The following is a 15,779-nucleotide window of genomic DNA, read 5'->3' as shown; positions in this document are numbered from 1 at the left end:
AACTAACTCACAGACTTTCCAATTTATGAAGTTGAAAGCATTGTAAACCTCCTCACCCCAAACGACCATAGCAGAGATGTTGTAAATGAAATTTTAATAATTTGCTTTCTCTCTTTTTTTTTCTATTACAGTTCCTACTACACCTAAGCAATCATGTGGTAAGTTTGTTAATTTGGAGGCAGCATATATCACTTTAGAATAGCATTTTCCTTATCTGCTTCTTCATTCCAACCTCCAGGAGCCACTAACAAGCTAGACTCACTGGCTCCCATTTCCCCGCAATGATTAGCTCCAAATCTTAAGAGCCTGTGTCCTTCAGAGGCAAGAAACTTTGATGTCACATTCAGACATAAGTTTTGAGCACCAGAATTAATAATTACTAGCTAAACAACTTTGGTGAAACCACTTAACTTCAGATTGAGTGTGTGTGAAGTGGAAAATACCAAACTTGCTTTGGGGTGGCAGGAGTTAAGGATGCGTTGTAACAATAAATGTGAAATGTGGAGAATGTCTTCAAGGCTTATCAAGTAAAAGAATCTGTTTTTGTCTCTGTCTCTCTGTCCTTCTGTCTTGCCAGGGTTTGGCTCAAAGCAGATGTTTGAGAACAGCTTGTACAACCCTCTTTGCACGTTCCTACTCTCTTCCCAGTGAAAGTAGTCATTCATGGTCAGGGCTTAACCCTCCGCACATTGCTAAATCTCACCACCGAAGTCTCTGCCTTCAGTAGCTGTCCGTGCGTTATAATGTAAAGATCAGCCTTCATATGTTTGCTTAATTAATATGGTCTTTTATGATCATATTCCTCTTGTGTTATCGCCTCTTGACGTTCTTCACTTAACTAATATGAAACTACTTACAGTTTCTTAAACACATAATGTTTACATCATGCGTCCGTGTTCTCTCCTGCTCTTCCTCTCCACTTAGAATTCCTCTCTATCCTCATCCAGCACCCCTGTTCCCACCATCTATTTTTCTATGTCCCGATCATATTTCAAAATACAAACTGAGTCACCCACCTCCTCTGAGAGCCTCTCCTATCCTTACACTCTGACTAGATTTCTCCCTAATTTCCTCCCTTATTACTTTGTACACATTCTTATTTTAGGGGTTTGCTCGTCTGCAGCCACCCGTCTATGTCGGTCTCCACATTAGACTCCACATTTCTAAAGGCCGATGGTTTGTATTCTTAGTGCTTGGGACAGTGTCTCAAACATAATAAGGGCTTAATAATGTTCATTGGATTGAAAGTGAGGGACAAATTAGTATTTGTTGAAAAGATATTTTTTACCATTCAACAATGTTTTTTAAACAAAGAAGAGAATGCAACATAGCGCTAAGGGGAGGTACTTAAGAGGGTTCGTTATCAATAATTCTACCTAAGTAAAGGAATAATGAGGGCTGTGGCCCCTGAATTAATGTTCCACAAATTTGGAGAAATAGGTAATCAACAACTGCATTTTAGGAAGTAAGGGAAATGATAAAGCAAGAAGAAATTCATCAGATGTTTCATTCGTGTATCATTTCAACAAGTAATTCAAGCAAGTGTGCCCCTGCTAATGACAGGTTTTATGTAATGACTTGGGTTTATGGTGGTGTTCAAAATACACTGGCCTTTGCTGTCATAGAACATATAGTCGAGTTACGGAGATAAGACATTAATCTATTAATCATCCAAGTATAAACTTAAAAGCTGAGGTCCTTGATAGGCAGTCGATGTAAAGGGAATTTTGAAAAAATAATCATGGACACACCTGATGTGTTTCTTCTTTTTTTTTATGTTTCTGGGGACATTTTGTTAGATATTTGATACTTTTGAAAATCTATGTTAAAGCGTTTGCATTTGATGTAAGCTTATTCTGAAAAATTTTTAAAAAGGGAATCCACATTTTTATTTTCTTTCAGATGAGAAATATAAAGGTATCAGTGTGAAATATCGTTATGACTATGGAAGTAATTCATTTATAGCAAAACTAAATGTTAGCGATGATGTGAAGTGTGAAAATGCCACATGTGAAATGAATGAGATCCATAACCTACCAGCATGTGAAAATAAGAATGTTACTATCAGTCATACTTCTTGTGATCCTCCAAATAAAATTATAGAATTGGACATACCACCAGGTAAGTATAAATTGGTTTCTATTTGTATATTTACAAAAGAATACAATTCCACGTGTTTTTCATTCTAGCGGGTGAAGGAATCTGTCTGGTAAATGAACAGGGGTGAGGGGAAAGATGTCAGCTGGACGCTAGTGGGCGAACATTCTGTTCTTCTAACCCAGTGAAATTAGGAGTTCATAAGCCTTCTTTACCCCTTACTCCCTCCCTATACTCCTTTTACAGAGTGTTTCAAGTAGATTAGGTACGACTTATCCCACTGTGGATAAGTGATTACCCATAAGCTTTCTTCCCCCTCCGTACTTAGTTCAAGTCATTAAATATAGATGTGCACATATTTATTCTTCTAGATACAAGTGTGTCTGGAGTATATTGGGGTAAACCCCAAAGTCAAGGATTTGATGTTTGTGGAAAGAACAAAACTACTTTCACACACAAAAAAAGAGAGTTATAATCATGTTAAGGTGATCAAACCACTTCTGCCGGCTCACCTATTGCTGAGAAGGGGAAGGGGGTAAGGGTATCAAGCCCCCTACACCAAAGAATATAACAAAATGCATTTTGGAAAAGGGATTCAGGAACTGTGTACATTTGTCTACTCTTTCACATCACATAATAATTCAAGAACACTGATTTGTTAACATTTAAATAGGTTGAAGTTTGCTTCCGTATCTTGGCTATTGCAAATAATTCTGCTTTAAACACAGGGATGCACGTATCCCTTTGAATTAATGTTCTTGTACTGTTTGGGGAAATATCCATCCAGGAGATTGCTGGATTATAAGGTAGTTTTATCGTTAACTTTTTGAGGAAGGGTCATACTGTTTTCCACAGTGTCTGCATCCCTACCAACAGTGTGTGAGGGGTCCTTTTTCTCCACCAACACCTGTTGTTTTTTGGGTTGTTGATTTTAGCCATTCTGATGGTGTGAGGTGATAGCTCTTGTAGTTCTGATTCACATTTCCCTGATGATAAGTGATGATGAGCATCTTTTCATGTGTCTGTTGGCCATCTGCCTGTTTTCTTTGGACAAATGTCTGTTAAAGTGTTCTGCCCCTTTTTAAACTGGATTATTTGTGTGTAGGGTGTTGATTTGTATAAGTTCTGTATATATTTTGGATACTAACCCTTCATCAGATATGTCATTTGCAACGGCATGGATACAGCTAGAGGGTATAAAGTGAAATGAAATAGTTAAATACCATATGACTTCACTCACATGTGGAATTTGAGAAACAAAATGAACAAAGGGAAAAATAAGAGAGAGAGAGGGAGAGAACAAGAAACAGACTCTTAGCGATAAAGAACAAACTAAAGGCTAGCAGAGTGGAAGGGGATGGGGAGATGGGTTGAAGAGGTGGTTAGGGATTAAGGACTTCACTTGTGTTGAGCACAGGGTGATGTATGGAAGTGTTGAACTACTATATTATACACTTGAAACTAATATTACACTGTACGTTAACTAACTGGAATGAAAAGTTTAAAAAGTAGGCTAAATTTTGGTATTTTCGGAAAAATGTCATGTAACTTATTCATTTTCTCCAAATATTACTGAAATAAATTATCATTTAGAAACAGAAAATGACAATTTAAAAAACGTATTCTCCAAGACAGGACCCCCATACTCTAATAGTCATTTAATAAAAAAAAAATCACAGAGTAAATTAAAAAGTTGAAGATATAAGTAAGAACAAATGAAGTGAGTGTTTTAAAATGTGCAAAAAAAATTCAATTTCATCTAGAAATTTGCTTGGGTCCCATTTTTTAAAGGTAAGATAAATTCTAAATAAAATGCTGCCAATTAAATGCTTTCCAAAATGTGTGATGTTAAAAAAAGAATAAGCTATATAATTGAGGCATGTTAAACCCCGAGTTATTGGAGTTTTTCAAAACTTTCAAAACTAAATGCTCTCAAAGACTATATCACGAATATAGTTTCAGAGACTTTAATTGAACATATGGCACACATTATGAATCATTAATCATCTATTTCTATATCTTCTTTTTGACAGATCCTGAAAGTTTCTATTTGAAAACTTGTACAGAGCCAACAAAAGCAAATACTTCTATTTGTTTAAGACTGGAAAAAAAGAAAAACTTTACTTGTGAGGAAAAAAAGATTACACACGTACTTACTTGTGGTAAGAATATAGCTTTGATTGGAATATTTTTATGGTAGAAAGTTGTTCTAGATATTATCTATTCTTTCCTTCCTTCCTTCCTTCCTTCCTTCCTTCCTTCCTTCCTTCCCTCCCTCCCTTCCTCTTGCTTTCCTTCCTTCTTTCTCTCCCTCTCTCTCTCCTCTTCCCCCCACTCTTCCCCTTCCTCTACCTTCCTTCACTCCCTTTTGGTCTATGGTTTTATGGAGTCAAAACATTGTATTGTCTATACCACTCAAATTCACAAAATAGACAAATACTTTCCCCCAAAATAATCTTTGAAATAGCAAAAGTCAATTAATTTATAAGAATTTTCTTGGCAACTGTTATACACAAGGCATTGTTGAAAAGGTTGTCAGGGAAGGGTGCCATAGAAAAAATATGACACACATACTGTTAGAATAAAAAGAAAAGCAAACGTAAGATCATGTGACTCAAGAGTTTATGTATGTGGTCAACCCTCCATCAACAAAATTCATGGACAATCTCAAGAACATTTACATGAAAGAAAAGTGGGAAAAACACAATCAGTTCCTCTAGGAATATGGGTTTGGGCTCATAAGGGGGACAATAATTGAGATACCAGTTCTTTTTAATAATTAATGAATTACTTTTTTTCTTTTTATTTGAATTTATTAAAGTAGAAACTCTCCCTTGATGTAAAGCCATTTGCTAAGCCGTATTTGGCAAGGCAAACAGACACACACATGCACACACACACACTACACAAAGGATGAAGTGTGACACTGATTGCAATCATCGTGTTGTAAAGAAGCTTCATAGCTATGATACGAGCGGTATGAGGAAAGCAAGAACAGATTTATAATGAAATGATGATAAAGTAATGGTGTACTTAAAATATCTCTTAGGCAAAGGCTAACTCAGGTGGATTCTTAGTTTCTGAACAGAGAACTCATTCCATCAGTGAAATTAGAGACACTCTCAAATTCAGTTAGACTTTTTAATATTTTCTTTAAAATCGAGTGTGGTGTACTTATCTGGCAGGGGAGATACCACGATCATGAAGGTGGTTTTCCCAGGGTGAGTTTTATCCATTGCACTCCAGATGCACTGACCCCTGCGTCTTCCTCAAATGTGGGTAACTCGAATGCATAATTTGTGGTAGTGGGGGACTGAGTTTGCGCTTTCCTCTGGAAAAAAAAAATTGAGTGTGGCAAAATCATGCATTATTATAGTAGTTTTTAGTATCTTTTACTTATTTCCTATTTGCTAAAGTTTTCAATCTAATAGATATTTATTACAGATATGAAATCTAAAGAGAGAGTTAAATATGATTATTGTATTCATACATGTACTGATACATGATACTTATTTCTTTCAGCTAACTTTTCTTCATCTAATAAGACCGAAACTTATTTGGAACCCCTTTCACCTAAACAAAATTATTCCTGTAATTTAAAAGTATCGTATGGGGCCAACGAGTTTTTGAACAAAAATGAAACCTTTGAAACAGATGTTGGAAGTGAGTATATCACTTACATGTATATGTAAAATTTCTTCTTATGTTCTTACAGTTCTTTGAGAATCAAAGAAAATGATGTTGTAGATTTGGAGAAAGGGTTTCAGGAAATGGATATGTATCAATTTTTAAAGTAGAATTTCAAAAATGGATGATAGAAGATCCAAACCTTTGACAAGTTTTTTTGTTTGGTTGGTTGGTTGGGTTGTTTTGTTTTTTTAAACTGCAAATTCTAGGCCATCATGAGCTTATGGTGGACACAAAACTGAGGTACATGAAATGGTTTGTTCACTTACTTCCCATTTCTTCCTGCAGCCATGTTCCTTTCTTGGTGCGTCCTGCACCCTCTGCCCCTCTAGCAAACCCTGCCTTTGATAGAAGTGGGCACATGGCTATGAAAACACAGTGGCGCATCTAAGGATTGGTGGCGATATGATAATTAGTGTTACTAAAATGCAAGCAATATAAATAACAACAAGACTATAATAGCTAATGACAATTAGAAAGATCCATTTTGGAAAATAATAGCTTTTGGGAGATGGGGGGCGGGGGCGGAAAGGAAGTGAAAAGTCCTAAAATTCCGCTCTTATTCAGTGGAAGGAGGGAGATTCCAGTCTAGAGTCTGCTAGAAAAGTATGTTAATTATGTGTATGACAATTTATGAGTAACCACCAAAGAAAGAAGAGCAGAGAGAGGAGGAATGCAAGGCAGTACAGCCACTTTGGAAGATGTTTTGGTAGTTTCGACAGAACGAAACATACTCTTACCTTACAATCTAGCCATCACACTCCTTGGTACTTACTCAAATACTTATGTCAAATACTTACTTGGTACTTATGTCCACACAAAAACCTGCACAGGGATGCTTATGGCACCTTTATTCATAATTTTTCCAAAACTTGGAGGCAACCAAGATGCCCTTCAGTAGGTGGAACCAGACACTGGAATATTATTGAGCACTAAAAAGAAATGAGCTATCAAGCCATGAAAAGACACGAAGGAACTTTAAATGCTAATTACTAAGTGAAAGGAAGACAATCTGGAAAAGCTACATACTGTATGCTTCCAACTATATGATATTCTGAAAAAGCCAAACTATGGAAGCAGTTAAACAATCAGTGGCTGCCAGGACGAGGTGGGGGAGGGTGAAACAAATAGAGCACAGAGGATTTGGGAGACAATAAAAACACTCTGTACGGTACCATAATTATGGCTACATGTCATAAGATACGTTTTCTCAAACCTGTAGAACACATGACATAAAGAGTGAGTCCTAATATGAACTATAGACTCTAGCAGATAATGATGTGTCAGTGTAGGTACATCACTTGTAAACCCTGGTGGGCGACGCTGGTAATGAGGGTACTATGCATGGGCAAAGGCAGGGGAATATGAGAAATCTCTCTACCTTCCCCTCAATTTTGCTGTGAACCTAAAAATGCTCTAAAAAAGTAGGTCTTTAATAATCATAATCATAATCATAAATCATGAAATAAGATTTATCCCAATAATGTAAGAATCCTTCAACCTTAGAAAATAGCAATTAAACCATTTTACATACCATTTACTTCAGGAAAGGGGGAATTTTTGCAAGACCATTGCAACAGAAGTTACATTCTTTTTTTGTTTAATGTTTATTTATTTTTGAGAGAGAGACAGAGACAGGGCATGAGCGGGGGTGGTGGGGGGGGGGGCGCAGAAAGACAGGGAGACACAGAATCTGAAACAGGCTCCAGACTCTGAGCTGTCAGCACAGAGTCTACACGGGGCTTGAACCCACGAACCGTGAGATCATGACATGAACCGAAGTTGGACGCTCAAAACAGCTGAGCCACCCAGGTGCCTCAAGAAGCTACATTCTTAAAAACAAGACAAAAGACTTTGTTAATTCACCTACTATATGACCCACCCACTTAAAGTATATAATTCAGTGTTTTTTTAAATATATTAAGAGTTGTGCAATCATCACCAGAATCAACTTTAGAATATTTTTGTCACACCAAAAAGAAACCCCATATCTATTAGCAGGCAGTTCTCATTTCTCTCCTGCTTTCCACACCTACGCAGTTACCAATCAACTTTCTGCTTCAATGGATTTTCCTATTCTGGATATTTCATATAAATGGAATTGTATAATATACTGTCTTTAGTGACTGGCTTTTTTTCACTTAGCATAATGTTTTCAGGGTGCTTCCATGTTGCAAAATGTATCAATGTTTCAGTTTATTTTTTTATTGCCTGATAATAGTCCATCGTATGGATATACCTTATTTTGTTTGTTCATCCGTTGATTAGTTTTTTCCACTTTTTTGGCCATTATGAATAATGCTGCTATGAACATTCATTTACGAGTTTTGTGTATACATATGTTTTCATTACTCTTGTGTTCATACCTAGGATTAGAATGTGGGGATCATATGACAACCTTATGTTTTGCATTTTGAAGAACAGCCAATCTGTTTTCCAAACTGGCTGCATCACTTTATTTGTTTGTTTGTTTGTTTACTTATTTATATTAATATGAAATTGATTGTCAAATTGGTTTCCATACAACACCCAGTGCTCCTCCCAACAGGTGCCCTCCTCCATGCCCATCATCCACCCTTCCTTCCCTCCCACCCCCCATCAACCCTCAGTTTATTCTCAGTTTTTAAGAGCCTCTTGTGGTTTGGCTCCCTCCCTCTCTGTTTTTTTTTTTTTTTTTCCCCTTCCCCTCCCCCATAGTCTTCTGTTAAGTTTCTCAGGATCTACATAAGAGTGGAAACATATGGTATCTGTCTTTCTCTGTATGGCTTATTTCACTTAGCATCACACTCTCCAGTTCCATCCACGTTGCTACAAAAGGCCACATTTCATTCTTTCTCATTGCCACGTAGTATTACATTGCGTATATAAACCACAATTTCTTTATCCATTCATCAGTTGATGGACATTTAGGCTCTTTCCATAATTTGGCTATTGTTGAGAGTGCTGCTATAAACATTGGGGTAAAAGTGCCCCTATGCATCAGCAATCCTGTATCCCTTGGGTAAATTCTTAGCAGTACTATTGCTGGGTCATAGGGTAGCTCTATTTTTAATTTTTTGAAGAACCTCCACACTGTTTTCCAGAGCGGCTACACCAGTTTGCATTCCCACCAGCAGCACAAGAGGGTTTCCATTTCTCCACACCCTCGCCAGCATCTATAGTCTCCTGATTTGTTCATTTAGCTATTTGTTCTTTTATCTATTCAAAGCCTTTGCCCACTTAGAAAAATTTTTATTGAGTTAGAAGAGTTTTTTTATATATTCTAGACCCAAGTGTCTTGTCAGATATATCATTTGCAAATATCTTTTTCCATTCTGTGAATTGTCATTTTACTTTGTTGATAACTTTTGAAATTTATAATACTTTAATTTTGATGAAGTCAAACTTATCAATTTTTACTCCTTTGCTTATGCTTTTGGTGTCACATTAAAAACCCATTGCCATGGGGCGCCTGGGTGGCTCAGTTGGTTAAGCATCCGACTTCAACTCAGGTCAGATCTCGCAGTCGGGCTCTGGGTTGATGGCTTAGAGCCTGGAGCCTGCTTCTAATTCTGTGTCTCCCTCTCTCTCTGCCCCTCCCCCGTTCATGCTCTGTCTCTCTCTCTCTGCCCCTCCCCCGTTAATGCTCTGTCTCTCTCTGTCTCAAAAATAAATAAAACGTTAAAAAAAATTTTTTTAAGATGCTGGTGAGAGGGGCGCCTGGGTGGCTCAGTCGGTTAAGTGTCCGACTTCTGCTCAGGTCATGATCTCACGGTCCGTGGGTTCGAGCCCCGCGTCGGGCTCTGTGCTGACAGCTCAGAGCCTGGAGCCTGTTTCAGATTCTGTGTCTCCCTCTCTCTCTGCCCCTCCCCTGTTCACGCTCTGTCTCTCTCTGTCTCAAAAATAAATAAACGTTAAAAAAAAATTATAAAAAAAACCCATTGCCAAATCCAAAGCCATAAAGAATTATTCCTATGTTCTCTTCTAATAATTTGATAATTTTCTCTACTAAATTTTACACTATCGATCCATTTTGAGTTAATATTTGTATATGATGTGAGGTCAGAGTTTGATTTAATTCTTTTGATGCAGTCATTCTCTTGTTCTAGCACCATTTTCTAGAAAGACCATCTTTTCCCCATTGAAAAGTCTTGCCACCATCGTCAAAAAATTAATAATAATGAGCTTATTTCTGGCCTCTCAGCTCTATTCTGTTGATCTACATATCTATTTTTATGCTAGGATCACTGTTGGTTACTGCTGCTTGATATAAGTTTTGAAATCAGAAAGTATGATCCCTTCAACTTTGTTCTTCAAAATTATTTTGAGTATTCAACTTTCCATGGAATTCCATGTGAATTTTAGGATCAACTTGTCAATTTCTACAAAGAAGCCTAACTGGATTTTTTTTTTTTTTTAAAGAGAGAGAGAAAGAGCACGTGACTGGGGAAGTGGAGTGGAGGAGAGACAGAGAGACTTAAGCAGGCTCCACACTCTTGTGCTGACAGCTGGGAGCCTGGAGCTTGCTTCTGATTCTGTGTCTCTGTCTCTCTCTGCCCCTCCCCTGCTCACACTCTGTCTCTCTCTCTCTCAAAAGTAAATAAACATTAAAAAAAAATTAAACAAACAACTATGAGAGGATGATGACATTACACACCCGCTAAAATGGCTAACGTCAAAATAACCAACAATACTATTTGTGAATGTAATGTAATAACTCAGAAATTTTACTCTAAGTATTTATCAAAGAGAAGAAAAAACAACATCTCTCCAGAAAGACTCCTACACAAAGATTCACAGCAGATTCACTCCTAGTAGCCGAAAGTCTGGAAACAGTCCCAATGTCCCATCAACACTTAAACGAATAGATAAAATGTGGTGGATCCTTACAATGGAATGCTACTCATGAAGTAAAAGAACTAACTACTGACACATGCAACAACATAATTGAATCTCTAGAACATTATATTGAGTGCAGTATGATAGACATACAAAAGTACTATTTGATTTTCTCTATGTGAAGTGGGTGAAGAAACAAATTGAATCTTTAGTAACAGAGAAAAGTTCAGAGGGGGCTTGGGGTTGGGCAAAGAAGCTGAGTTGCCTGGGAGGTGACACAGAAGAAATTTGGGGGGATGATAGAGATGTTCTAGAGCTTGATTGTGGTGGTGGTTATGTAGATGAATATGCTTGTCAGAAGTCATAATTTTACCTCAAATTGGTGTGTTTTAATGTAAATTACACCTCATAAATTGATTTAAGCATTTATTACGTTCTTCATCTCAAGTTGGAAGTTTCCAAATAATGACAGTTAAGTTTATCAGTACTACCAGTGACAGATTTTCAGCACAGTGAAATCTAGGAATTCCAAGGTAGATGAACAATAATACTATATCTGAGAGGAAGAGGATATTTGCAGATATTTTAGGTCAGTGGAATACTTGGGCTCCATAGTGCCACTGTAGAGTGACATTTCCTATGTTAAGCGACCTCTAAAGCAAATTTAATGAGACTAGATATCTTTCTTTTAATTTCATAATTAACTCATAATTAAAATGTGACTGTTGATAATCATAATTATAATACAAAGTATGTTTTTCCACGTATTATTTTTCATATTTCATATTTCATTCTTATTTTTTAACAGGTCCAAAAGCACCTCCAAATATTACATGCAACTCTACAAACTCAACAGAAGCAATGATCACCTGGGAAAGCCCTGAAGATTATTTTGATAATTATGTTTTTTGTTTGCTGCATGCTTCAGGTAATTTGAGTCAGATTTAATTCCATGTCAGGAAAGATGAACCAAGAAGTGGGAAGTGCTAGCAATGTGGATTGAACTAGTGAGCAACAACAGAAATACGATGCCTTGTTATCTGGTACAATCTTTACACTCTAAATTCAATCTTTATTCTCTAAAGCCTGGAGAAAGAAACCCTCAGGAAGATAATCCTTATTATTGTCCTCCAAATATTATATGAGTTGCACAGTTTGAACTCCTTATTCAGGCCCACAAAGAAGCAAAAAAAAAAAAAAATGCCTAATCCCTCAGTTTAGAGTCAGCTCAAAATGATTTAATGTACACAGCAAGTTAAATATGTGGCAATCTTGAGTTTTAATGACTTAAATGTTTCCTTTTTTTTTTTTTCTTGAGGAGAAAACTGCACAGTTCTGGGTAAAGAGAAGACCGAACATAATTTGCAAAATTTGAAACCTTATACACAGTACAGTGTGTCATTAAAGGCTTCCACCATGGGAAAAGTACAACGTGATGGACCTGCTGTGACATGTGACTTTCGAACACTTGAAGATAGTAAGTTATAAGTCTTAATACTTCTTTCTGTGAATGGCAAGAAACAAGGTATGAACTTTTTTTTCTTTTTCCATTCTTTTTTTTTTTAATGTTTATTTATTTTTGAGAGAGACAGAGACAGAATGTGAGTGGGTTAGTGGGTTAGGGGCAGAGAGAGAGGGAGACACAGAGTCCGAAGCAGGCTCCAGGCTCTGAGCTGTCAGCACAGAGCCCCACGCGGGGCTCGAACTCACAAGCTGTGAGATTATGACCTGAGCCGAAGTCGGATGTTCAACCGACTGAGCCACCCAGGCACCCCAGTATGAACTTTTTAGTATACAATCCATCTTTCTTTATGCTTCATTGGGGAAACACATTGACCTGGCACATTTATTAACATCTAGGGTTTATAATAATTTAAAATACAATAATGTTCTAAACTGTTACCCTGGGTTCTCTGTATTCTTCATAGACCATCACAGATTTGTAAGAATGAAGCTTGAGGCCATATTAACTGGAACAATTTTAAGATTTCAGGCAATTTAAGTACCTAACCAACATAGATAAAAATGCATTATCTATTGTTTTCTTTATTATCTAGAACTAGTAACTGCCAATGAGACACCTAATAACATCTCACCCACAAAGCATTCACTTGCTAACCTCTACTTACCCGCTTACCTTATAAAATACAGTAACTTACTGGCATTGTCTTCTCTTTGTTACATCGAACTACTTGTTTTATTTTATGGCACATTTTTCCATTTGAAGTTTCCTTTCAAAGGCATTTTCCTGTTGCTACCTGTATGATGTCTCCATATTTTCCAGGCCTAAAGCTAGATCTATCTCCGTGGTGAATGTTAACTCCATTAAGTCAGGAAAGAAGAAACACCCCTGTGTAAGGCAGTATCTGTAGCTCCAGAGACCTTAGCTGGCACCAAGTTCATGAAGAAAAATTGTCTTATTCAGGGATGGATGTAGAATGCTCTTCATGAAATTTAATGTAATTTAGATTCTGGTTTTAAAAGTCCAGATCCTTGAGCTTTATGGTTTTGCTATTTTCCTAAATTTCTGTGAAGTCATAGCAAACAAAGATAATTTGTTGCTCCTCCTAAAGAATGCAGCCAGGTAGGTAGTTACTAGGATAATGTAAGCACCTCAAGAACGGAGAAGCTGGGGATGCCTGGCTGGCTCAGACAGTAGAGCATACAACTCTTGATCTCAGGGTTACAAGTTCAAGCCTCGTGTTGGATGTAGAGATTATTTAAAAATAAAATCTTAAAAAAAAAAAAAAGAACCAAAGAACTCTACTGTATGTAGGCCTTCAGAATCCCTCTATCATCCACTCTTCTCCCCTGCACCTTTCTTCCCCTCTTCTCTACCCCCTCTTTCCTTCTATTTTCTAATTGTGTATACTCTCCTTAGGGGATGGCACAAAGTCCCATGACTTCAAGTATAACACATATGCTAATATTCATTGAAAGACTGGGGGGTTTATTTTTAGATGTTTTGGTACAGCTTCTTGATGCATGTACTATTATAGCTTCTTCATCCATAATCTCCAAATTAATGCTGAAAATAGTTTATATTGGGGGTGCCTGGGTGGCTCAGTTCGTTGGGCGACCGACTTCAGCTCAGCTCATGATCTCCCGGTTTACGAGTTTGAGACCCACGTTATTCTCTGTGCTGACAGCTCAGAGCCTGGACCCTGCTTCAGATTCTGTGTCTCCCTCTCTCTCTGCCCCCCCCCCCCCCCGCTCATGCTCTGTTTCTGTCTCTCAAAAATGAATAAACATTAAAAATTTTTTAAAATAATAATTTATAATGTACACAAATATTGCCAACTGATTTAAATATGCATGTACAAAGTGATTAAAGTAACAAATATTCCTTCGTTTTGATAGAGCCAACCAAAGTCAGGCGCTTACTTGCTTCTCGGATATCAGATAATAGTATTCTTGTGAAGTGTGATCCTCCTTCGGACTTTAAAGGCCCCAGTAATGGATCCTACCATATGGAAGTCAAAACTGGAGATGCCTTTGTTAAAAATGAGTCACAAAAAACTTGCCACTTCCCTGTACTATATCTTCAATATTCAACAAAATACGAATTTAAGGTAAGATAATTTCTATCCTCAACTGTAGTACTAATGTACATTATACTGATTATTACACCATACTTCAATAATACTAAGACCAATTGATGCTCACATGAGCTTTAGAAACTCTTCGTCTAATGAAATCATACTTTAAAGTCTTAAATGGTTGACTCCGAACTTCTTATCCCCAGCTCTAAGAACAATGGTTTCAAGCAAATATTTTGTTGGAGTATTTTTCACCTTTAATGTAATTTACTCATAGCAAAATTATTGCGCCTGTGTCAAGAAGCACAACATTTTATACACAGTAAATTAATTTAAATTTATGCACAATAGATTATTACTTTGCAAAATGTTTTATTTACCGTGACTTTTAATCTTTACTAACATGACTTTTTAAATTGCAAAATATTTTACAGGTGCACTGAGGTTAGAAAATAGTAGAAATAAATATTAGGAAATACCAGTGAACATGGAGAATTAAAAAAAACAAAACTCATCTACAAGCTTACTGTCTACTGATCATATTTTATGAATGTGTTTCTGAAATGGAAAAACTCAGTCTTGGCCCTGGTTGTAGGGAAAACCCGTAGTTCCCTCTTCTCTTGTGTGTTCTTTTCTGTGAGTCTCCTGTACAATTCATGTGCAGCGCCACCCTTCTGATGCTTCTGGTCGCCAAATTTGTGTGGAGGTTTTCCTCCACATCAAGCAAGTCTTTGTGGCACCAGCTGGGTATCCCGCAATTTAATTCAAATCTGACACTATCTACCTGGAGATAGTGGCAGATTCCACAGGTTAAGGACTCAGTCCCACAAGACTGTTCCACCCCACTTCAGCTCTAACTACCAGTAGTTGGTCCCTAGGTTACTCTCAACTTCTGTCTGACTTGGCTATAAATCAGGGGTTCCTATGGCCCTCTCCTCAGGCTTAGTTGCTTGTTAGTGTGTCTCACAGAACTCTGGGAAACACTTATTTACGTTTACCAATTTATTGAAATGTGTGATAAAGGATACAGAGGAACAGTCAGATGAAGAGATACATAGGGTGATGTCTGAGAAGGTCCCAAGTACAGGAGCTTCTGTCCCCATCACGTTGGGATACATCACCTTCATGATATGGATGTGTTCACCAACCTGATAGCCGCCAAGCCACCTTCTTTGGGGTATTTTAAGGAGGCTTCATCATGTAGATGTGACCAATCATTAATTTCATTTTCAGCCCTTCTACCTTCTCAAGAGAATGGGGGGCTGGGGTGAAAATTCCAAGCTTCTAATCATAGCTTTGGCTTTCTAATGACTAGCCCTCATCCAGGAGCCATCCAGGAGTCCACCCAGTCACCTGATTAGAATGAAAAACACTCCTATTACCAGGGAAATTATAAGGGTTTCAGGAGTTCTGTGCCAGGAACCAAGGGCAGAAACCAATATGTATTTTCCATTATCTCACAACTTTCATAATATTGTAATGTGCATTTATATATATTCATCATATATATTATCAACATTCTGAACACATAGTTTAGTAACCTACATTTTTCATATATCACTACAACATGAACTTTTTCCATGTTAAGTATTTCACTACAATGCAATTTTTAACGGTCACCTAAGATTCTATTATATG

The 15,779-nt window shown here is 37.2% G+C and overlaps 1 protein-coding gene and 1 non-coding gene across 5 annotated transcripts in view; both read left to right on the top strand.

Moving 5' to 3' along the window:
* The window catches only part of PTPRC (protein tyrosine phosphatase receptor type C), a 121,235-nt gene that overhangs the window by 65,813 nt on the left and 39,643 nt on the right, over positions 1–15,779 (top strand). For 3 of the 4 annotated variants that reach the window (XM_019430703.2, XM_053909092.1, XM_019430673.2), the window contains 7 exons: positions 132–158; positions 1,903–2,121; positions 4,131–4,259; positions 5,620–5,760; positions 11,411–11,530; positions 11,921–12,079; positions 13,963–14,174. In XM_019430703.2, coding sequence (XP_019286248.2) covers positions 132–158; positions 1,903–2,121; positions 4,131–4,259; positions 5,620–5,760; positions 11,411–11,530; positions 11,921–12,079; positions 13,963–14,174 — 1,007 coding nt within the window. The remainder of the gene's footprint in view (positions 1–131; positions 159–1,902; positions 2,122–4,130; positions 4,260–5,619; positions 5,761–11,410; positions 11,531–11,920; positions 12,080–13,962; positions 14,175–15,779) is intronic. The other variant, XM_053909091.1, reaches the window with a different exon arrangement.
* On the top strand, positions 5,268–5,431 carry LOC128778942 (U1 spliceosomal RNA). Its single transcript, XR_008424801.1, has one exon. It is a non-coding gene; the product is annotated as a U1 spliceosomal RNA (small nuclear RNA).

This window comes from Panthera pardus, unplaced genomic scaffold, assembly GCF_024362965.1.
Source record: "Panthera pardus isolate Hobbes unplaced genomic scaffold, ASM2436296v1 HiC_scaffold_21, whole genome shotgun sequence".
Taxonomy (NCBI): Eukaryota; Metazoa; Chordata; class Mammalia; order Carnivora; family Felidae; genus Panthera; species Panthera pardus.
The sequence above is the reverse complement of the archived record's forward strand: the minus strand, read 5'-3'. Positions and strand labels throughout refer to the sequence as shown.